We start from the raw sequence: 23,586 nt of genomic DNA on the forward strand, positions 1-23,586 counted from the left end.
GGAAACCACCGCGCCCCGCCCGCACCGCTCGGGGGCAGAAGCCGCCCCGGCCGCCGCCCCGCTGTCGGACGACGGCTCGGGCTGTCGCCTTGAGCCGGCCGTGCCCGGGGTGACCTTCAGGAGGTGCCACCCCCGGGTCAGCGCTAAGGAGCGGGCAGGAGCCAAGCCTGGCCGCGGGCAGAGCCGAAGTCGAGACACCGGCTGATGCGAGGCAGCCTGAAGGAAGGCTGTGTGCTCGACACCCTACACCAGTCTCAAGCGTCTCTTGGAGGAAAGGTTTCTCACGGCATACATGTAAAAACGGATCCCGATTACTTATAAGGCTTTAAAAAAACAAAACACAGAAACGCCCAATTTGATGAAAAATATTATCAAGTACACCTCTAATACAGCTTCAGGGGAGTGACGAGGTATATTGTAAATACAAGTCTCCACTGCCAGGGCTTTCGGAACTGCTGTTTATTGAAGTCAGAGTAGTTCCATATAGAGAAAGAGTACTTGGTGTCAGTTTTAGGAGAAAATCACAATAATGTCATGGGTCCTGTGACTACCCTGAAATGTCCCATGGCTCACTGGGCTGTTCCTGTCCGGGCTCTGCAAAGCTGTGTCAGCAGCAGCTGGAAGTCCCATGTGTCAATATATTCCTCTTTTCCACTCCTCTGAGCAGCGTCAGTTACTTCACAGGCACCACTTCTCCACTCTTCTCTCCCTTATTTAATTTGACACTGACATTATTTATATTTAGAATAGGGGAAATTAGCTTTTGTTTAAAGGGCTACTTACCTGTCTCAAAGTGACTATAATGCATAATATTTACCATTCAGGGATTATTTGTAAACCAAATCCTAACAATTTGCCTCTGCATTCCTTGCCTAGTATTTAAGAAGAAAACATAGTTGTTTTTTTAATTCATCACCCCACAAATCACTTGTGCAGATAAATGGCCATACTGGGAAAGCAAGTCTGTCTACTCCAGTAAAGAGGGAAAAAGCAGATGCTCCCAACTTTCTGAGAAAAGATGGCTGGTAAGGACAGTCATGGAGCAAGTGCACCCACAGGCAAGCGGCAGCAGCAGAGGGGAGGCAGATGAAGGCTGTATTAGGTACCGAAGCTGAGAATAAAATGGACTGATAAAACCAAAGGGCAGAAGATGCTAAAAAATGACTTGCATTGTAACAGTGAAACAGGCCAAAACGTAGAGTGGAACTCCCCCATACCACTGGATCACATTCTACTTTTCATTTCTCTAATGAAAAAAGATAGCTTTTAGATTTTAAAAACTATCAATGTCCACCAAATAAAATATATTTTATAAAGGTTTATAATTAGTATAGTGTTCCCCACAAGAGAAAACAGACTTGAATATTCCTCTCAAACTGTTTTTTGTAAAAAAAATAAAGCTAACAACTTTGAATTTTATATTTGTGTGGGGTAGGTCCCAGTTATGTGTGAATTTTTATCAGATGAGCTACCCATGTCAGCCTATCTATCCAGGGAAGCAAGAAGCCTCTTGCCATATCACATGGCAGATCTGAAGGATGAGGCCTGGGAAGTGGGGCAAGATGCCCCTCATACACCTCTGGCTGCAGCCACACACACCACTCACAGAGCAATGACCAGCTAAATCCATAGTTTAGCTTTGCCTTTGTTTACAAGGCTGTAGGTAGCTACACTTTCTGAGTCAAGTGTGTAGAAAACAGACTCTCTCATCTCCGCCATGCTGCCAAAAGTCTCAAAAGTTTCAGTTTTCCTAAGCAAAGGACACTTTTTCCCACTGTGGCCTTTTAGGGATATATTGTTCAGGCATGAAGTTTTAATTCTAAGAAGCATTTTATTTTAAATTGCTCACAGTGCAAATCGTTATTTCTTGTACAGATTACCTATGAAACAACAGCTCTGAAAGGGAAGTGCAGTGGGTTCATGTTGTACAGTTTTCCTCCCATTCCTGTGGAGACTGTTGTAAGGGAGTTACTATGTTGACTCTTTCCTCCCACCTTGTAAAAGACTTCAATATTTGCGTATTAGGAAAAAAAATAAAATTAAAAACTCTTTAACTATTAAAACCAAAACTCTACAAACTTTGGAACATCATCTGTAAATCTACTGACCTTAACCTGCACTTAGTAACAAGTTCCCAGTGAAGAAGAGAGCTGAAACTTATGTGAACATCTCACTTCTCTGTCTACATAAAGTTTAGATTTCTCCAGCAAGCCACCAAGATCAGTTTTTCATTTCCCCAAGTCTACACTGCATAAAAAGGCTGCTCCATCACTGTGTACCACATGGTTTTCAGGCCTTTAACTCAGAAAAAGGAACTCTGAACACCTCTCTCCGAGACACCCACTGGAATATTAGCTGATTATATACAAAAGGAGCACAGGTTCAAAAAATGTTTTAATTGCAGTCCAAAACAATTCAAATATTTTCCATTTACTGTAAAAAAAAAAGGAAGTGTTTCAGAAATTTAATGCCAAGTTTAACCTGTTTCACTATACAGCACAAACATGCCAATGTGATGCCGTAAGTTGTTGTTTTACATTAAAAAACCACCACCCCCCCAAAAAAACCCCATCTTTATTAACCTTTCATGCCAGAAGTGTGCATTTTAGCTACGATCAATCATGGACAGGACATTAATCCATCCAGCAGAAGTAACATCAGGACAGAATACTCTATGCTTTCTCATAGTGGCGAACAGCAACCACATCGCCAAAGGTGAGAGTCTGCAAGTCCAAGGAAAAGACAGACATGTTAGAGGCTGGACCACATTCTGTCATGCTTTAACACATTATGAAGTCCATGTTAGATCAAGGTTGGTTTACATTATGTAATTTATAGAAAAACAAATAGATCTACATTATTGACATTTTAAATTAACAAGAAGCCAAACCTTAGCTTTCTTATGGGTAGGTACCATAAGAAACGGTACTTTCTCCTTGCTGCTCTCACACCCAAGAAATACATAATGCACATTTACAAGGCAGCTGTTAAAAATTTAACTTACTGTGGGTTTGGTTTTTGGTTTTTTTTAATACAGCATTATTTTAATACAGACTTAACACTTATTTTCCCAAAGCTTTTCCCACTAAGATGTGCAGTCTAAAATTCCAATGCCTCTGATCTGTTATGCATAAATATAAACTCTAGGAGAATCTTGTCTTGAAGAAATGCATTCTGTACCCTGTGTAGCTAGAACTACCAAATACTGTAGTCACTGTAATTGAGCAGAACACCAACTATAGTGTGCATTCTGGAGATATTTCCTGAAGTAGAACAGGGCACCTCATTGTATTCAAACTGCAAAGGACAAGATTTTCTGTATCTGTGATTTGTGCATGGCTGCTTCAAAGAGCAAAGGATGTGTTTTTCCTTGAAATGCTTGCCAAGTTGTGTTTCAGTATGCTTTAAAGTTTGTATTATTTGCAAGTCTTCATCCACACAGATACTCTCTGAAATAATTAGGAAACAAAATGTCTTCAACATCCTAGCCTGATAGATTAGTATGGCTGAAGACATTATATTTTTGAAAGCTACATCTCTGTGCCATGAAAAGGACATTAGCTATAATAAATTACAACATTTATTCACCACATAGTCTTGTTTCTAAAAAGTCAGGAAAAGCAAATGAAGTTAAACTCAGACTTTTTTCCACACAATTGCTGTTGATCATAGTTTTTAACAATACAGGAGGACTAAACCCTTTATTATTAAATATGAAAATGCTATTAGCTCCTGCAATATTGTAATTTTATTTTCACGTGAAACTACTTGTTCTGTGTAAGTATTTACTATTTATGTGTGCATACATAAAACAAGCTTTTACAGAAGTCTAAATTGCCACTGTCAACAGATGATTTCCTACATAATCAACTTCTTTATCATTTATAAGCTCACCAGGACTTTTCTCTTGTGTATTTCCACAAAAGTCTAGAAAGAGAACATCTATACTCTGGAAATCCATAGGCTAGCCCGCCTACAGCCACTAGCAATTTTTAAATTGTCAGTAAAACAAGACACAAACAAAACCAAAATAAGTATTCTAAAAATCCCTGCTAGCTTTCCCCAGCAACTAGTTTAAGGGTTTGTGTCTAAGTCACACTGTTCACAAAGCTTGAGATAAGGGTAAAGTTGGAACGTTTGTGGTGCAATGCAAATGCTCAGTGTGCTCTATACTTACCATTACCATTTTGCCATCCTTTATTTCTCTCACAAAGTTTGTCTCTTTGCCATCCCACTTCTGTACGTGCACTAGCTTCTCTCCATCCAGGGTCACAACTGACTGCGAGATACCAAGAAACACAAAGACATGCCTTTATTTAGGGTACTTGGGATTCTGCTCACACATTCAGCAGGCACAGTTCAATTGAATTCTCTTCAATAGATGGATGTGGATCTAGAATGATAAAGTAGTCCCAGCCATTTTAAAGCCAAGGCCATGAACCATCCTTGTTTTTAAGCATGAAATTCACACAATTCTTGTTTGTGTCAAAGGATGAAAAAGTTGTTTCCTTTGAGTTCCAGTCTCACAAAACCTGCTTCAGATGTGCCTTGGAATAATATTTGATGTTAAGCCCCCAAAGGTGCAAGAAAAGAGCCAACTGACTATTTTGACTGGAAAAAGTTATGCCAAATGATATTTGGCTTGTGAGAAAAGCAGGCAACGAACACAACCAGCTGACACTGAAAACACAGGGAGATGCAACGTGATGCATTCAGAAAAGGCACGGCGTAAGCAGGCAGGGCAAGCAAGACTCAATCTTGCTCTTTTTTTCCTGTCCTTTGCAGTGCTATAACTAGTAGCAGCAGAAGTTAAATGGGGTTTTGTTTGTTTGTTTTTGTCTGTTTGTTTGTTTTGACCCTACCAATGGAAGAGAAAGAGAGGTGACTGAAGCCCCCGAGTTCACTTACTTTGCAGTTTCTATCATCGGGGGTAGTTTCATCAAATTCCTCTCCGAGTTTAAAGCTGATTTCTGTGTTTTTGAAAGTGCTTTGAGTTCTGATCACTACTTTGTCCCCCTCGCTGCTGATAATCACAGTGGGTTTCGTCACATTCCCCACCTGCCGCGTTGCAAACCCCACTCCTAGACAATTCAAGGAAAAAGAGAAATACATCAAACTTCGGGAATTTCCCCCCACACACACATATCGAAGTACAGAAATTCTTCACCTCCCTCTACAGCTGTAAGCTATCCCTGTGAAACGCTGCTTTCTGCTTCTCTCGTGCCCTTGTACCGAGAGTATCCATCGCTACTGTCCGCCCAGCTGTAGCTCCGCGCCTCCCTCGCCACTGAGCACGGCAGCACCGCGCTCCATACGCGGTCACACGCACGGCCGCGATGTCCTCCGCTGCTCAGAGTTTCTATTCCTTATCACTCCAGCATAAGGATTTCTTTTTTGCTTGTTTGTTTCAAATTTATCCGCAGGCAGCACGTGGTCGCCTTTCTCTCGCTTCCCTTAGCCCGGGGGCATTTCCCGGAGCCTCTCCCACACAAACACATTCGCCCCCCCCCCCCCCCCCCCCCCCACCCCCTGTGAATGATTCGCATCGAATTAGCTCTATGGATAGAAGCACAGCCGCCAAAACCACCCCCTCCATCAGCACCACTGCTGCTAATGTCTCACCTACACCTCTGGCACCTGCGGGGAGCCTTTTCGATTTCAATTTTTTTTTTTTTTTCCAGGTGGTGAAAAATGCCAAGCTTTCCTAATATGCCACTACCCTGCCGTACCTACCCAGTGCCTTCATGTACTCGTCAAAGTTGTGGCTGTCTACTAGCTTCCAGGTGGCGCAGAAAGCCTCGACCATGGCGGCCGGCTGCGTGTTCCAAGCGCGGTGCTGAGGGCGGCAAGAGCGCCGATGCCCCCGCGCCGCCCCGCATTTAAAGTCGGCGCCCGGCGGGGGGCCGGAGGCGGGGGCGGCCGCGGTCCGTCCCCCACGGCCGCCGCGGACCGCCCGCACCGCCGGGGAGGGGGCGCGGCGTGCCCGGCCGGGCGCTCGGCAGGACTTGGAGGGGGCAGGGAGAGAGGCTGCCTCCGCCCGCCGCTCCGCTCCTCGCCTGAGCCGCCCCGCTCCTCGCCTGAGCCGCCCCGCGGACACACCGTCCGCCCGCCTGCCTCGCTGTTAAAGGAACGCGAGGGCAAAACGAGAAGCGGGCACCCAACGTGAAGGGCTACTGAGTGAAAACACAGGGTTGTAATGCTACCGGAGAGCACCATCTCCAAAAGTTTTCCCGCGAAGATTTTCAAGGCCGTTTTGGTGCTGGCCAAGTGCAGATGCCTTTACTCACGATGGCATCTGTATGGATGCTGTCTGAACTTGGTATTTGCTGCTCCTGGCTCAAAACAGCATCTTGGCTCCATAACTGTCATAATTTCGAGATTAAGAATGAGGAAAAAGGAAAAGACCTTATTTTTTTTTCTTTTTCTTTTTTTCTTTTTCTTTGTCTTTGTCTTTGTCTTTTTTTTCTTCTCTGCAAGAGAGGGAGTAACTTCCTTCTAGCTGTTCCTCGAAATTTTTTGAAGGCAGTAGGTGGTTGGTCATCTTGTCTCATCGTGAGTGCTTTTCAGAAATCAGCCTGTCTCTGTGGGACATCCCACGGTGTCCTGACCTATGGCTTGGATGGATTCCAGAATAGTGAATCAAGCACTTCAGCTCTTGCAAGTGAAAGCATTTATGTGATTTAGGAACAAAACCTCAACAATTTTCCACCTAGTTCAGCCATACAAAATATAAATTATTAGGAATACTTTTCTAATATTTTTTAAATTAGTTTTTGCCCATCACTTGCATTTCTTTCAGGCTCTTGTAGTATGGCACATTCTTTGAGCGTAAAGAAAATGATGTCTCTGGTGGGATTATGATTTAAGCATGCCGGGTTGGATGAGGCATTGAGCAGCCTGGACTAGTGAAACAGTCCCTGACCATGGCAGGGGGCTTGGAGCTGGATGATCCCTTCCAACCCAAATCATTCTATGATTCTGTAATATTAAATTCTAAATTATTTTAGCAATATCCTCATGAACTGGCAGTGTCTCCTCTCCCAGTATCAAAAAGGAAAAGTTACCTGCTCATAAAGATTTTGTTTGCAGTAGCCATGGAGCCCCTGTTTATTACTCTGGTGCAGATGTGTGGGAGCCTGGAGCAAGCTCATGCTGTCTTTGCTCAGAGGGGCTTATATACAACCAGCCTCAAGGACTTTGTGATATAAAGCCCCTGAAAATGATTCAGTGCCACTCCCAGTAGCTGGACTCCTCAAGGACACTTCTGCTTTGCACCTTCTTAATTTCATTCTTGCTGCAGCCTGGCCTCTGGGAGGCAGACTCTCCAGGATCCTTCGTAATTTAAGTAGTCATACCTACACTGATGGGACAGCTCTGTTCTGCCAGGATTTCTCAATGTATTTAAATAAGACAAGTACTTAGTGTGATGACCTGCCATTAAGGGGAAGGAAGCACATAAAATTTTTTTAAGAAAAATACATTCTTTAACACTTTGCACTACTCTTCAAATATAAAACACGGTCAGTTAAAATGTTCATATCCCTTCTTAAGTGGATAGGTTGCCAGAGTCCTCACATTGTGTTTTATGATGGTGAGATTCCACCTATCTCCATTAGTGATGATTTGGGATCAGGGTAAATCAACAGTAGGAAATGTTACATTATTGACTCCTTTGTGGGGTGACAAGCCACAGTTCAAAATGTTTTCCATAGCCTCTTATGCCCTGTGTTTGATTGTGGACACTTATGCACGAGTTATGCTAACATCAAAAACTAGTACGAGTCATCTTGATTGACATAAATGCTTTGCTATGGCTGAAACAGAGATCATGGTGTGAAATACACTGACCTGGCGTGCATTTTAGGTTGCTGCACAAGAGACCAGCTTGGAGTTTCTTTTGTGATGTCAGCACTTGGATGTTTTTAACAGACTGTGTATTGCTGTGACAAATATTATCTCTGGAGATTCTGAACAGACAGGGATTCATTCTCCTTTACACTACCTGAGCAGTGTTAAGTAGGCACACTTGCATTCCCTGTACAAGGTCTGCTTAAAAGATGAAAATTCTGCAGCAAGATATCCCTGTATAATGAGTAATCCTTGCTTCCAAAGGCCATTTGGTGAGACTGTTCTAACCTTCAGCCTTCAAATACTGGACAGACAACCTACTTATGGCTTATTTTTTCCCTGTTGTATCCCTGCTTTACACACCCTCAGACATTCAGAGAATGAGGCTGTCAGCCTCATTCAGCCTTCATTTAATACTTGAAAGAAAACAAACAAACAAACAAACAAAATGCCAAAAACCCACAAAACCTCTACTTCTTCAGGGAAGGGAAAAAAAAAAAAAAAAAAAAAAAAAAAGGTGTGGTGGAGGAACACCACAGGATGGTCACCAGGCTGCTGTGGTAGAAAAGACTGACCATGAGGTTCTGTCATGTGTGGATTCCTCATAATTTATGTCAGGAACTGGTGAGCATCTAATCACAACAGCCAGTCACTAAAGGCTTAGTGTCTGGCTGTAGAAAAGTAGGGAAATTGGTGCAGTTAGTATTTGAAGTCAGGTTTATCTGTCCTTCTGCTCAGTCCGTCTCTGGATATAATAAAGGGAGGGCTCTCTTGCTACACCAACGCAGTTCAATCTCTGTCTTTTCACCGTCTTTGTTGTACAATAGCCAGGAATACTATGTTAAGGGGATACTATGTTATAAGACCTCAGATAATGTAGTGATGATTGCATTATTCAAACATTTCTGGCAATGGAAGTCCAGGAACTGCAGAGCATCTTGTACCCATATGTGCAACAAAGGGTAGCAGTGATACCAGGGCCTAACTCCCCTGGTACAAAAGCAGATGTAGGCATTCAGAGGCCTTTCAGGAATTGAATTCCATTGAAAGACAACAGGATTTGGCTGTGCTAGCTCACTTAGGCATTTCTTTAAACTCAGAATTATGAAACATTTAGGGGTCTACTTTTGAATTAAGGAAACTGAAAATAATGTGCAGCTGAAAGACGTTTCCTCTATTTATGGACAGCATGCAAGGGTATTCTCAGCAAATTTTAAGCTTGTTGTATGCCCTGCTGTGATTCTCTCTGCAGCTTAGTTCTCAGTGTAATAAAGAAATGAACAGAGTTTAGTAGCTATTGCATCAGATGAGTGTCTGTTACTTCAGGGCTGAGTGTGATTTCATTTTTGGTGGTGCAGAAAAAAACTAATGTCAAGCAGCGCAGTAGAATGTTCTTAACTAAAATTATCTCATATGTCTTCTAGTTGTCTGAGATTTGTGGATCCCCCTAATAAAAATAAACCATCTCAGTGCTGTTGGTGAGTCATATAAAATACCTAGGTTTATTTACTCTATCAACAGACAGTTCATTAGAAATCTTAGGTTCAACAAGAAATAAATGCCTCACAAGACACCTAATTATGCAGCTGCACAAGCAAGTGGTCACAGAATGGCCCCAGGGACAAAGCATCTGTATGAATCCAGTTCTGTGCTACATAAATGCCATGGGAAGGGCTTTGCTGGAGTTTTGGACCAGATGATGGGTGTGGTGCAAGGTAATGCAGGCAGGAGCAGGAAAAATATGTTGACACCTTATCCCTTCTAAGGGCATGACATATCTTAGGCAAAATTTAGGAACATGTTCAGTAGGTTTCCTACAACTGTAAGCCTCAAGCAAAATAATGCCAGGACAGGCTAACATTAGACACAAGTCATGTTAAGGTCTAATTCTGGTGTTGGTTGCTAACTGGTGAAAATGAAGTGGTCTGTGGATCATGCATTTCACTCTTGTAAGACTCTCTCTTATGTTACAAATTGGTGTGACATGAGATTAGGAGAGTCTTGGAAAGTAAATATACACTAATACCTCATTATGAACTATTAGACATATATTTGGATTGGTTTAAGCTGGGAAGACAGCTAGTTGACAATGATTTAAAGGAAGCAAATGCTACGAAATATCTCCAGGGTGTTCTCTGCATCTGAAAGGCATTTGGGAGGTTGTTATCTTTTGTTTAATATTACTGTCACTTACAGTTAGATGACTCAAGTCAGACATTCTCCTCAATGAATTAGCCTGCATTAAACCCAGCCACCTTCCTGCTCCCAGTTCAATTTATGGAAGATGCAATTACTTTAATTTTGTGCCATTAGGCCTTTGTTATTCTAATATTTGTCTTTTCTTTCTTTTACATTTAAGAATAGAAAAGCAATTTAAAAGCCTTTAAACTGTAACAGAAATGCCTGATACTGGGTGTCACTTACAATAGCTGTCTAGTTACTGTAAAAAAAATCAATGCAAGAAATCAGCCTTCCAGACACAATTTCAGCATGGGCATATGTAAAGGAAGAAAGAAACAAAGTTTATAAATAAGCAACCTGATTATTTCAGGGGTAATAATGACTCAGAGAAATTTAGAAGGCATGTGAATACTATGAACATATTAAATTAAAATAGTTCTTATTAGGAGGAATGGAAAAATAGCACATAGGTTTTAAGGAGATTTGATGACTTTCATTTGACCTGCTTCAGCTGATTCTGAGAGACGTGGAGATTTGGTGTTCCATGCAGACTAGTGAGAATATTAGTGGAGCAGAAGGACCCTCTTTATTTAAGAGGGTCCAAGGACTCTGTATTATAGAAAAGGAAGGAATGATTTTTATCACCATCAATATAAATTTTACAGTGTTAAAGGTATGAGATTAACTTGTCATATGTCAAAATATCATGTTCTCTTTCTGTAGCCCTAGAATACGCTATGGAGGCAATGAAATACATAAAGTAGTGTGATTATTTGGGATTCAGTATAACAAATCTCAAGCTAATCAACCCCAAGGTAAATCCTTTCAGCAAAATAAGAAACAACTGTGCAATCTGCAGGGCTGAATTTAAGATATTTTTGGAATGGCTCAACGTACCTTCATTCAGTTTGTCCATGCCAAAGCATTCCATTTTCTACAATATACTGCAATCACTCTCAGTACCAGCTGAGATTAGGCAAGAAGTGAAATCAGCTTTATTTGACTGAATTTCAAGAATTCAAGAATTTGAGAAAACTGAATTTGTAAAACAGATGCAAAGTTAAAACTCATTAACTGCCTGCATTTGTATATTCTAAAGCTCCTCCTTTGTTCCACTGAGCTAGGGACTGACAGGACACAGTCACAGCCTTTTGGAGCCAGATATGATCTCCCAGATGCAGCTGGAGCCACACTCCTCTGGGTTTATGTTCTCTAAATGGGAATCTCTCACCCAGAGCAAGCTGTTTCCTCAGAAGTTCTAAAGAGCAGTGTTAGTGCACCTGGAGAAATATATTAATTCCACAGTCTTGATAAATAATTTAATTAGGTTATCAATATATGGGCCTGTCATGGATGAACAAATGCCTGACACACATCAGGCATTTGAAATGAAACCTCATGCTGGGTGACCTAGCTGGAATTACATACCTAACTCGACTCATTCAAGAGTGCAACCGTATCCCTGCTTTACATATTGGTTTGTGACCAAGCACTGACTCATTTCTGAGTTTTCATGAGTCTAAACACATAAACTACCTGGAACACAACATTTTAGAGCAACCTGAAGCATTGCAGGGTTACGATAGCTCATAACTAGCTTTAAATAAGGACTAGTGCCGAGACAAGCTTGGGGAAAATTTTAGTCATACAGGATATTTGGAGACAATCCCAGAGAAACAGTGGTCTCTTCAGTCTGGTACACAAAACTCCAGTCAGTGAAAGTTAAACTTACAGAAATTTATATTAAAAATGAAGTGCATATTACCTGTGAGGAGACTTAAGCCTTTGGGCAGCTTTCAAACTGCCTTACAAGACTTTTTAATCCCGCAAATTGTAAACTATGCTAACAGCCACACCTATTGGGTATGATGCAGGAAGTAATTCAGAGAAGTTCTATATCCTGAATTGTGCAAGAAATCACATGAGATGGTCACAGTAGACAAGTCTATACCAGGAAACTTAAAAACACATCCCACTTGCTAAGTGTGGGTTCATGCTTTGCCAAATCCAGAGTCTGTTACAGGAAAAAATACAGATATACACAGAAAGGAAAGCAGGCATTTAGTCCCTGCCTGGATAATCATGGGACTCACTTTGTGGACTGTACTGCACTAAGTACGAGTGGGGAGGTATAGATACTGCCACTGTTCCTTTAATTCCATACATTCATGCATACATGTTATGAAAGGTTTCCTCCTCAGTGTGGCAACAGTAAACATAAACCAGACCCTCTATGGTCAAAATGATTAACTAATCTTGTAATATTTAAACAAGGCTTCTAATAGCATCTTCTTCCAGACCTTTGAAACTTTCTTGAGTGACCGATCAGCCTTGCACCCAGAGCTCAAAATATCCAGAGTCCAGAACCAGTGGAGGGTGCAGGACCAGGCTGACTTCGTTGCACCATGACTGGCTCAGATGTTCTGCAAAAAAGAAGGGCTAAGAAGGGCTGGGGAGAGGAAATACAGTGCAACTGTCATGCCATTAACTCCACCTCATTGTCCTTTGTCTCCATTCCCTTAAATATACTCCTTCTTACATTTTAGCATTTCATTTCATCCTTTATAAAATTACCTAGAAGTTCAGAGTCACAACAGCCAATGTTAAAAAAAAAAAAAAAAAAAAAGGCAGCAAAGTTCAAAGGCTGTCTGAAGGAAGATGCCTGGGAGAAACTTATTTCAGCACTTTTTCAGATTGCAACACCACCTCTTACTTGCATAATGACATGTTATTTGTTTTCCACAGCTTTCCCTCTTTTGGTGTTAGAGACAAGGGCTGTTCTGGGCCTGGCTCAAGGGTCTCTCATGAGTCTGTCTGACAAAGTAAAATTTACCCAGTGCTTGCTGAGAGGAACAGCAATGAGTTGTCCTTCTACCGTCCTATTTTAGCGAATTTGGAGGTAATAAAAGAGATTCGTTTTCTGCACTGAGTGTTGAAAGCACTAACAGTGGATGTTGGGCTTCAGGCGTGAGTGAAGCAAGGGGTGGGCACTGAAGAACAGGAAAAGAGTAGACGGATGTAAGCTTTGAACGGAGTAACACGATAAATCAAGAGGGAAAGAAGGAACGGGATAGGATTGGATTGTAGAGCTCGCTTCCCCCTGCTTTGGAAGCTGCAGGAGTTGCAGCGCCCAGGGCCGTGAGGGGACGAGCCCAGGGTCCGTGTGAGGAGGAGCCCACGGTCCATGTGAGGAGGAGCCCACGGTCCGTGTGGGGACGAGCCCAGGGTCCGTGTGGGGACGAGCCCAGGGTCCGTGTGGGGACGAGCCCAGGGTCCGTGTGGGGACGAGCCCAGCGTCCATGTGGGGACGAGCCCAGGGTCCGTGTGGGGACGAGCCGCGCCGGCGGCCGCTGGAGCTGAGGCCGTGCCAGTGCAAGGGCGCCCTCTGCCGCCACTGCCCGGCGCTCACAGTGAGCCGCGTCCTCCGTCCTGTGGCGCTGCCACAGCCCTGCTTTTCCTCAGGGCAGCCGTCATCCCGAAGGAGACCCGAACTCCGCCGTGCCCGGGAAGCCGGGAGGCGGGGTACGGACAGGGGCTCGGCTGTGAGGAAGGCGAGGGCCCGGCTGAGTGGCTGGCGCGGGCTCGGGCGCCATCTTGTGCCGGCTGGGCGGGAGGTGCCGCCTGACGGCTGCGGAGCCCATCCCTCGGGAGTGCTCCTGCACCCTTAGTTTTCCAATAAGGCACCCAGTTTCCTGTTTCTGGAATATTACTGGGCATTACCAGCAGTTCAAATGCTCTTTATTTTTATGTTTACACTGCTGATGTATCATTGACAAACATGCCCGAGGAGTCTGGAAATAAAAGCACAGTGAGCCCTACAGAGTAGGGTCAAGCCAGTCTCTCACAGATTGGCTTTTCCCAACATTGTATGATAAACACTGGATTTACAGCATCAATCCTTGCACAGCAGAGCCCCAGGAATGGTAGGGATTGTCCAAATCCTCACAACAGGGCCCTTACATTGCAAGCAATTTTTATAAATATGTTTAACACAGAAAAGCCTGCAGCACACAGGCCACACTCGGCCCCCAACAAGCAAACAATCAATCAACAACAAGAAAAAAAACCCCCACAACACTATCCATCAAATGTAAGTCTTTCACTAAAATCCAGACATCTGGCATTGGGATGTGCCACATCCCAAGAAGAAGTGATGGCCTTCAGGCTTCCTGTTGCATACATCCATCGGCATGGTCCCCACTGGGCTGAAGAGGAAAATAAACCAAGACAGTAAAGAAAGAGCTCTCAGTAATCATTGCTAATTACTAGCCAAAGTAAAACAGCTTCAGGTTGAGAAGATAAAACACAATTATCCCTAAAAAAGATCAAAACGGTCATCTGTGGTGGGACTTGCACCCAAGCCCAAATCACAGAGTGGGCACTTAAAGCAAGGTAGGCTGCAAGCCAGACTCGGACACCTGCGCTAGAATAAGAGTTTATGGGTTGAAACACAAGATGCTTCCTGTTTGCAATCACATGGATTTCTGTATACAGAGGCCTGTAGCAAAACTCCTGAAGTGAATGTGTTGGATCAGCTAGAGACAATCTGCCTCTTACCAGCCCAGTTTGCAGCTGGGTTTGAGGTCTCTTAAACTTGTCTCCCTCTACCGCCTTGCACAGTGTACCTGACAAGTTCAGGATCCCACTAGATGGCAGGACAGTTTAAGCCTTTGCTATTTCTACTTCAGAGCAAGTGCCCTGCGACCCCGGTGGGCTCAGCCCCACTGGTCTGTGCTGTCCGGACCAGGAGGAACCCACACTCACCACCATCTGGCGCTTATGCTCACTGAATGCACATAGAGAAATCCATAGCTATGAAGTCTTTGTTCAATTCTGCGTCATGGACTTTATCACAAACAAAACACTAGCAGACAGAAGAGAGGAATATGAACTAATATTAATTTGCTAAACCTTGAAATATTCCACTTTATGTGTGTGATACATAAAGGACATTTAGCCTACTAATGGTAGTAGGTAAAGTGGTAGTCGTAGTAAAGTGCAGTTTAAGCCTCTTATAGCCACCGGTCTCTTGCAGTTTTTAAGTAGTCAAGTGCAGTTATAATTTTGTAATGACATCTGGAAAATATCAAGGTGAAATTTCTATATATTCAAAATACCTAAATTGTTTTATAGATGCACAATAAAATTACAATGATACTTCCTTTTTTTTTTTTTTTTTTAACATGCTGAGTGGGTAAGAATGGATAATTGCTTCATTATGTTCTAAAATATGGATACAACAAAGTTACTTTTTTTTTTTTTTTTTTTTTTTTTTTTTTTTTTTTTTTTTTTTTTTTTTTTTTCTGGATACTAACATGAAATTCTTCGCTCTATGAAAGCCCAGGATAGTGCTGTAAGATGATGAAAAATATGCTATTACCTGTACCAAACTTGCTGGAATGGAAACTGATATTAATACATTATAATACCAGATTAGCCTAAATAGACGTTTGCTGCTGTCATTTATCAAGGTAATTAAGCATGTACCTAATTTTAGGCACCTAAGTAGTTCTGCTGACTCCTGTGAAACCCCTCTGCATTTAAAGTTAAGCATGTTTTAAAATACTGCTTATTCAAGGCCATAACGTTGTGGCCATGTGAACCAAGAGAATGCAGTGTTATCATTTACCCATTAGTTGAACTAAAGGAGGGCGGTAAAGCCTGGATAATGGTTGAAACTGGATAAACTGGCTCAGTGACAAGCATATTCAGAAGCACTTAATTTGCTCTTTACAGACTCAGCTGAAGTTTAGTAGGACTATTATCTGTCTTCAGCACACTAACAAGAAAATGAACCAAAGCTTCCCCAACTTCAGCTGTGCTTAAGACAGTAACTGCCCAAGCCCCGGAGTACTGGACAGCATACCATAAAGCCCCCCAGACAGGCCTAAAGGGGTGAGTTCCCTTCTGCCTGAGTCAATAATCATGCACAACAAATAAACTCTGCTCCAAAGACCAAAGTTTATGTGGTACAATGTCTCCCACATCAGTCAATTTGTGAGTCAGTTTATACAAGTTCAGAAGTATGCATTTGGCTCAGAACTGGAGAAATTTGGTAAAATCCAGGCATAACTAAATATTCCTACTGCTACAACTAACTAATAAAGAAATGTCTCATGCAGTCTAGATTAATACTTGTTTAGACACAAACGGTACATGCACATGGCAAAGAAGCATTTCTGTGTTTGTAACTTGGTTAATGTGCAATTAGATAATACACATATAACATATTACAGATATTTTTAAAATGTTCATCCAGCTTTTAATTATATTGCATTTTAAATCTTGGTTTTAATACGGTGTTTTTTCCAAATTTGCTGCTAAAATTCTTCTTTCTATGCAACATATTTTTATTGACAGGTTCATTCAAGTACATTCAAATTCATTCAAGTACTCAAGTACAAAGCAAACACCTGAGTGCTTACAATAAATTACGCAGTGTGTTGAGCATTCTTGACTAGTCGTAAACTATACATTTGTGAGCAGTTAATGCCATTTATGTATATAGTTATAGACTGGGGTTTTTTTACATAAAATTTAGCACATGTATAATTTGCTAAATTCAGCTGGTTCATAATTGATGTATTAATAGCAAAAAATTTCAAACTAGCTTAGACTAACAAAGTACCTAAAGTATCTATTCCTGAAACCCAAATTTAAATGTTTGTATTGTATCAGAGAAGAAACTTAAACATATCCAGTGCTGCAACTGTGAACGAAGTGCAGAATTCAATATAGGCCATGACCCAGAAGAGCAAAGCATATAAGGACTTATGTTTCAGTAATACTCATATGCTTGATTTTGATGGGATCACCACAGCTTCTTCTAATTTACCAATATATGTACTGTGATGCTATAAAGGAGGCTGCTATAGGAGAATGGGACTGCAACCCAGAACAAGCATGTGTACCACAAATACAGTTACCTCCTAGTCCCTCTCCACTGTGGTTTTCAGCTCTGGTCCTCCAGTGTCAGCTAGTTCAGCATCTCAGACTTTCTTAAGCCACCTGTTTAGATCCAGTGGAGTAAGTTATTTTACCTTTGAAAATCTGAAAAAAAATTGGGATGTTGCATTTGTTAAATGAAAACAGGTTTAAGAGGAGGGAACTAATTGTCAGTTTAGGTGAATTAAACTGGATCCTTTATTGAATGGTCCCCAAAAGCCAGGGTATGAGTAAATGCACAGTAGGAATGAAAGTTGTGCCTAATAAGCTCTCTTGAGCTCTTACAAGCTCTCTGCCAGGTTTAGGTAACACAAATATTTCATAGATGGAATACCAGTCACATGTGGGATGTACCCATCCAAGATGCTTCCTGTTTTCATGATGTACGTAAGTGGCTGCTGCCCAAGGAATCGTTCATGTCTGTACCTGAATCTTAAACCCCTATAATAAGGGAATGAATGCCAAGTATTTTCAGAAGCATGATCTCTAAAACAAAACAAGTCCTTTCAGTAGAGAAAAAACTTTGCCTAAAATGTTTGTAAAATCACAATGATTGAAACATCTTCACTATCAGCAAACAACAAAGCAAAATCCAGATGAAATAAAAGATATATGTATTATTGGGCTTTAAATATTGTCCTACAGGCGAAACATTAAGAAATCAACTGAAGACAGAAAAGATGATAGATATTTAATTTCCACAGTGAGATCAAATAATATTCATCATATACAAACATACCTACTTTACTTTAGATACGCATGAACAGCTACAATATTCAGCATGAAAATGAATGGCCAAAGTGGTGAGATGGCAAAGAGAGGGAGAACTGAGATGATCTGCCATAATTAAACAGGGGTAAGGAGAGTTTGAAAACAAATGCTGATGTTTAGTAGTTTATGCAACCTTTCAGCAACAGGAGTAGGAGAAAATTTTATTTTGTGTAATTATTTTTTTTCTCATACCCATCTACATTTGTCTAATGAGAACAAAAATCTCAGGAGATAAATTACAGATAATGTCTGTAATCTAATATATACTTAATATCACGTTACAGGGAGGGAACACACCTCTGTGTCAGGGAAAAAGAAGCTGGCTTGGGAAATTAAGAAACAGGATTTTTATTTTGAAACAATAATTAATTGCTGGTAGGTATATTAATTGAATCTGTCAAAGAAGATCAGTTAGGATGAATACTATAACCAAAACAAGAGAGGAAACTGAAAACAAGAGATACATTCTTTAGTTCTCTTCCTGTTTGGATATGCAGAACATTGCTTTTGAAGGATGACAGTAGAAAGAATTGTATGCCATCCACATAATCATCTAGGTACAAGTGTGTTGCAAAGTCATGTCTGTGCTGCTAAAGTTGCTACCACACTTCAGAAGGGGTGACACAGGGAAACTGGGAAGTCTGTTGATGGGATTCATGAACCCAAAAGTCCTTAAGTGTTAGGAATCACTGCATTTTCCTTCCGCCTCTTGACTTTCCAGCAAGGCTTTGGATGATGACACTTCTCCACCCTCTGCTCCTGCATCTAAACAGAGACAGAATTAAACATTTATACCACACACATTCTCACAGCTTTTTTAATGCAACCAAATATTTGGGTTCACTGATCATCTCTGTTTGGACTGGCTCTTTACTACCACAGTCATGGGTGCTTTAGAAAGAGAGACCAACTCAAGAAATAAAGAACTTTGAGAGGCATCTTCTAAAAGCCTCTGCCTGTTGGTGTTGATGTGCCCGCTTCTTGCACAGGCTGATCAATGTGCATTTGGCTGTAAAAAATGGATTGAAAATAACTTTGTACTACTGTTATTTTTTTTTTCTGGGTAATTTCCAAAATCAAATTAGAATATTGCATTCCTTTAAGCACTGTGTGGTTTCAGGTAGATAACATTACAGTTTATGGATATGCCAATTATCTGTCTGACCTTCTTTGACAAGAAATACCTACGTGAATTTACCCTGTCTTCACAAGATGGGGGATTTTCTGTTACTCTGAGTTGGAAGTTCACTTTCCCACAGATTAGAGTTGAATGCTTGCATGACTGATATAAAGAAAAACTCCCCAGTATCTCTGGTTATTATATGCATTGTTTCATGTTGTTTCTTTTGATCAACTTTACTCACTGAGAGGCAGAAACTCCTCTTGCATTGATTTCCTTGCAAACCATAATAATAGTTTTCACATTACCTTCAAGCCCCACATGGTAGTAGCAGTGGTAACAGCATACCCAAATCTATGGCAGTCCATAGCTTTTGGGGACAAGGAGAGGTCTGCTCAGCACATCTGGCTGTACTGTCCTTCACTTCATACTCCTCCACCTCCTCCACAGTCATAATCTAAGGGGTACATTTTCTGACTTGCTATAAAATCAAAAATACCCAAAAGAGTTATATATCTTGGTCTTTCACAGCAAATATATAATGCTGTGCACAATTTGTCAGCTAAAGCCCTTGGTAGAAACTGCTTGATGTCTTAAGTCTCCTCAGAGATTCAGAGGCTTTGGAGTTCTATAGCGATAAAGAACCGAGTTATTTGACAGCCTCCAGCCTAATGCAGCACAGCACGGTTGTGGAAAGGGAGACAGAGCAATCTTCTCTATTGGCTTTTTCTGTGCAGGTTGGACATCTACTGTCAGAGGAGTCTCTCAGACAGGGTGGAAAAAACCAGTTTGTTAGAAGAAATCTAATCTCATACTTGGTGGCACTTAGGTGCTAGTTAAGCTGCTGAGTGTTATTGGCAGAATGGTGCCCTAATGCAGGTCACCAAATGTGGAAGACCAGTACAACTTCTTGCTCTCAAACTTCTTGTACCTTCCTCTTCAACCTTTGGATCACCAGTGACACCAATCAATTATTCAACCTGGTTCCAGACCACCTGTGGAAAGTCTCAGCACTCCAAAACTTACATACCAGATGATCAGACATGATACAGATGGTTTGCATTTCAGAGTTAGGCTCCAAGATAAGTAGCTGATTCCAGAATCTCTCCTGTTGATCTTACAAGAACATCAGCTTCGTGTGGCTTGCAGAGTATCTGGACATTTGTATCATACAAACACCGTCCTTGTGTATTCATAAAAAAATAGAGCAAAGTCTCTTTTCTTTTCTAAACCAGAAGGTATTACCACATCCTGTTCCTGACTTTTCACTATGACAGTAGCTGACAGCATTTTAGAAAGAGGAAATGTATGATCCAATGAGCATTAGCTAAATTTGAAACAAGATGGAGAGAGTCATCCTCACCATTTCCCATAATCTTCACTGAATCTGAATTTCAGAGTGGCAACAAAATAGGGCATACTTTATATAGCCACATGTTCCATCTTCTTCACTTCTCTCATTTATCTGATTTCTTTGTTCTGAGCTGCAAATGACTTCCTTTTAATGACTTATTGTTCAAGTCAGAAATAGGCAAAAGGGATGCTCATCGGAGCCCCAAAAGTTTCACAAACAGTTTCCCTGTCACAGCATTTGAGCTACAAAACTGTCTTTCCATTTTGATGAATTCTCCTTTGTTTGCTTTTTGTCTCATCAAAAACTTTAACATGCAACACAATGAGGCTGAAATTCCCATCTAATACTTGTGGAATTCCCATCCCCAGAAAGCACCCAATCTGTCAGAGTGGACCTAACTGCATGCTTTATTCACTTCCTATTATCACTACTGTAAACTGCTGATAACAGAATCTGCTGCCTTCCAACATGCTCTGGCACAGCTATATGTCAATGACAAAAGCCAAGGACAATTCCATGCTCTTAATCTTCAAATCCTGGCAGTGCTGGTCCTGTGTTTCTAAGAAAGCATCAGTACATTTTGCTAAACCTAATAAAGCTGGGTTTCATTTCTAGGTGAGGAGGACTATTGTGTCATCTGGAGGGCTAGATACTTACTTTATGCCATACTGTAACTTTTCTTATAAAAAGACTTCCACTCTTTCCTGTTTGTTTTGTAGGGACATAATTTTCATATTCAAAGGGAAAATTGTCACCTCAAGACAAAATAATGCCTTCTTCCAGAACCCATTCAGAGTCATATTTTCCTCACTTCTTCTGGTTCAAGTCAGGTTATGGTAATTTGGCCCTTCTTACTCCTCCAGGAAATGTTCTTTCTGTCCTGCTTAACAGCCCTTTAATGGGCCCGTGTGGGCTTTAGATTACAGAACCCCAAATACATGTGATGTAAAATATGAAAGCTAAAGCTTAAGGCATCACATGACTATAAATTAAATCACCAAAATAACAACAATTTGAGATCAAATAAATCCTTCCCTCCTGGCCTTTTACGGTGCTTTAGGAGGCTGTACACCTAACATCCTGTAATTTCTTTGGGCAATGTAAAAGGAAACCTCCTTTGCAACCCTGGAGACCACGAATCCCTTTAATGATCCACTTCAGTTCAGATCCATGGACCGTTTACACTTCTGTACAGGCTTGCTTTCCCCTTTGCTGCGCTCACACTTTCACTGCTCCTGGATGCAGGACCATCTGTTGTGGTGATACCACAACAGCAACAGTAATGGGCATGAGAAGAAAAAGTTTTGTGAAATAATTCTGATTCAGATTTTACAAAGTAGGGGCAGACCACGCTCAGGGCCAGTCTATATTTTTTGTTTCTTAGGCATTAGAAAACAGATTTTTATGAATCTGAAAATTCTCCTGAAGTCACTCTGAAAGAAAAAAGAACTCACAAAGCTGGTGTTGATTAGACCTCTGCTATATCAACAGGGCACCTTATCTAAAGGACATGACAAAATAGGGCACTGGTCTCAGATAGCAAAGTTAAAAGCCTACTAAACAGGAATAAAATACTATAAACTCTACTCTTAAACAGGAATAAAATACTATAAACTCTACTCTTAATATACATGCATGAGTGTGGATAGCTGTCATTGTATTAACAGCACAGCTGTTGTCTTATGCAAAGTTATCTCAATGCAGTAGTACGCTGGAATTTGTACTTGGAGTGATGTGTTATCCTAGTTGCCCGGAAATACAACTGTATTTTCTCTCAAGTGAACTGGAATTCAGTTCCCACCACTGAACTGTTTCCCTAAGCTGCTAACACTGTATCTGTGAATGGATATGGATATGGGTTAATATTAACTTGTCTCATCAGGAGGCACATGTGATAACTGCTTTGGAAGGTTGAATTTAATTCTAAATGATGAAAGGAATATTAGTATTGATATCAAAACTGCACGGTGGTGGAAGTCTAAAAAAAAAGCAAAGTACATCTGCATAAAAATGTCCTTTTCTGAATGCACAGCCATTACCTTCTGAAACAGAGAGCTCGGCCAGTTTGTGTGGCAGGTCTGAAGTCCCAGCACCAGCAGGAGAGCCCAGGATATCTGGTAAGGCGTTTCGGCGGCCTGCCCGTCCTGATGCTGCAAAATCTGTGACCACGGGCTCCACATCAGTCATTGCTGACTCCTTTCCTCATAGCAACATCTGAACAAACAGAAGAAGAAAACAGCTGTAGCCTGAGGGATGCTAATCACCTGCTCAATAGTACAATAGCCAGAGGCTTTGCCCAATGGTTCTTTTGTTATTAAAAGCCATACATTTCAATACTAAGTGTTTAAGCTTTATTTCTGCCCCTGAAGAAGACAGAAGACTGTCTGTGCACGTCCTTACCTTGCCATTTGCACATCAGAACTAAAATTTTGTTGTCATACAGTCTGTTCGAAGTAAAACATGTTTTCCTTATTATGAATCTTGTTCGGATTCTTATTTAGAATCTTGTTAGAACTAACTCATTTCACAAAGGATCAAACTTTATAAAATGACCTCTCAAAACACCAACTGAAACTCTTCCCAGAAACCAAAACTTTTCCCAGAAACCACTTGTTTTCCTCTGCTGCTTGTTAGTCTGGTTTAACCTTCACTTGAGCATGTGACTTTTATCAAATAAATAACTGATTCCTGGAAATTACGGAACCAACCGTTTTATGCTCTTGTGGTCCCTGTCTCAAAGCCCATTGAATTGAATGAGAAAACTGAGGACCACAGTGGGCTTTCGATCAGGGACAGGGATGTTTGCATGATCACACCCCGAGTCAACAGATGAATTGAGAACTCCTAGAGCAGAAGGATACCTGGCTGCAAGTGGCACACAGAGACAGGGTGTGAAAACTGCCCTTAGCAGTCACAAAAGGCTAGAATACAGTCATTTACACAATAATATGATAATTAACAGGGCAATTTATAATTACGTATCCTTTACTCAATTAAAAACAGTAGTTACTCGCTCTATATGAATGAAGTTCTGTTTGCAATGTGGGAGCAGGAATGTTGTCTCTTTTTTGTAAATACGGTCAGTGCTTTGCGTGGGAAGGGATACAGATGGTACCGGAGACCAATCTGAGGGAAGGCTGTCAGCTTTTCGTTGACAACTGGCTGTATTTAGACTAAGAACTGGATATGCAAAGTGTCAATCATGTTAGTGTTGTCCATATAAGAAGCAGAGCATCACAGATTCCCTTTTAAAAGTCTGCTAAGCTTGGGAAATATTATTACTTTCATTTAATGGATAGAAAAAAATATACAAGTAGATATCAAACATGACTTGCTCTGATGTGCAGAAAGGAAGAGGCAGAACTTT

General features: G+C 41.3%; 2 protein-coding genes across 6 annotated transcripts in view; both read right to left on the reverse strand.

Annotated features, from left to right (window-relative positions):
- Window positions 1-2,375: 2,375 nt before the first annotated feature.
- On the reverse strand, window positions 2,376-5,864 carry FABP7 (fatty acid binding protein 7). Its single transcript, XM_040057544.2, has 4 exons — window positions 5,734-5,864; window positions 4,909-5,081; window positions 4,178-4,279; window positions 2,376-2,723 (listed from the first exon to the last, which is right to left on the reverse strand). The coding sequence occupies exons 1-4, from the start codon at window positions 5,804-5,806 to the stop codon at window positions 2,673-2,675; spliced, it is 399 nt and encodes a 132-aa protein (XP_039913478.1). The 5' UTR covers window positions 5,807-5,864; the 3' UTR covers window positions 2,376-2,672.
- A 7,986-nt stretch (window positions 5,865-13,850) lies between these two features.
- Window positions 13,851-23,586, reverse strand: part of PKIB (cAMP-dependent protein kinase inhibitor beta) — a 57,868-nt gene continuing 48,132 nt past the window's right edge. For 4 of the 5 annotated variants that reach the window (XM_040058916.2, XM_040058913.2, XM_040058917.2 and 1 more), the window contains exons 2-3: window positions 22,259-22,433; window positions 15,861-18,510 (exon numbers count right to left, since the gene is read on the reverse strand). In XM_040058916.2, the coding sequence (XP_039914850.1) occupies window positions 18,425-18,510; window positions 22,259-22,406 (234 nt within the window). In that variant the 5' untranslated portion in view covers window positions 22,407-22,433 and the 3' untranslated portion in view covers window positions 15,861-18,424. Of the gene's footprint in view, window positions 14,235-15,860; window positions 18,511-22,258; window positions 22,434-23,586 lie in introns of those variants that run through there. The other variant, XR_009207656.1, reaches the window with a different exon arrangement.

The sequence above is a fragment of the Hirundo rustica genome, chromosome 3 (assembly GCF_015227805.2).
Source record: "Hirundo rustica isolate bHirRus1 chromosome 3, bHirRus1.pri.v3, whole genome shotgun sequence".
Classification (NCBI taxonomy): Eukaryota; Metazoa; Chordata; class Aves; order Passeriformes; family Hirundinidae; genus Hirundo; species Hirundo rustica.

What these genes read in the sequence shown, in the direction of transcription:
- FABP7 (XM_040057544.2), bottom strand. Translation starts at nt 5,806, where the DNA reads ATGGTCGAGGCTTTCTGCGCCACCTGGAAGCTAGTAGACAGCCACAAC. An exon ending in CGAGTACATGAAGGCACTGG is followed by an intron (nt 5,082 to 5,733) that starts GTAGGTACGGCA and finishes TGAATTGTCTAG; the next exon opens with GAGTGGGGTTTGCAACGCGG. An exon ending in AGGATGGCAAAATGGTAATG is followed by an intron (nt 2,724 to 4,177) that starts GTAAGTATAGAG and finishes TTGGACTTGCAG; the next exon opens with ACTCTCACCTTTGGCGATGT.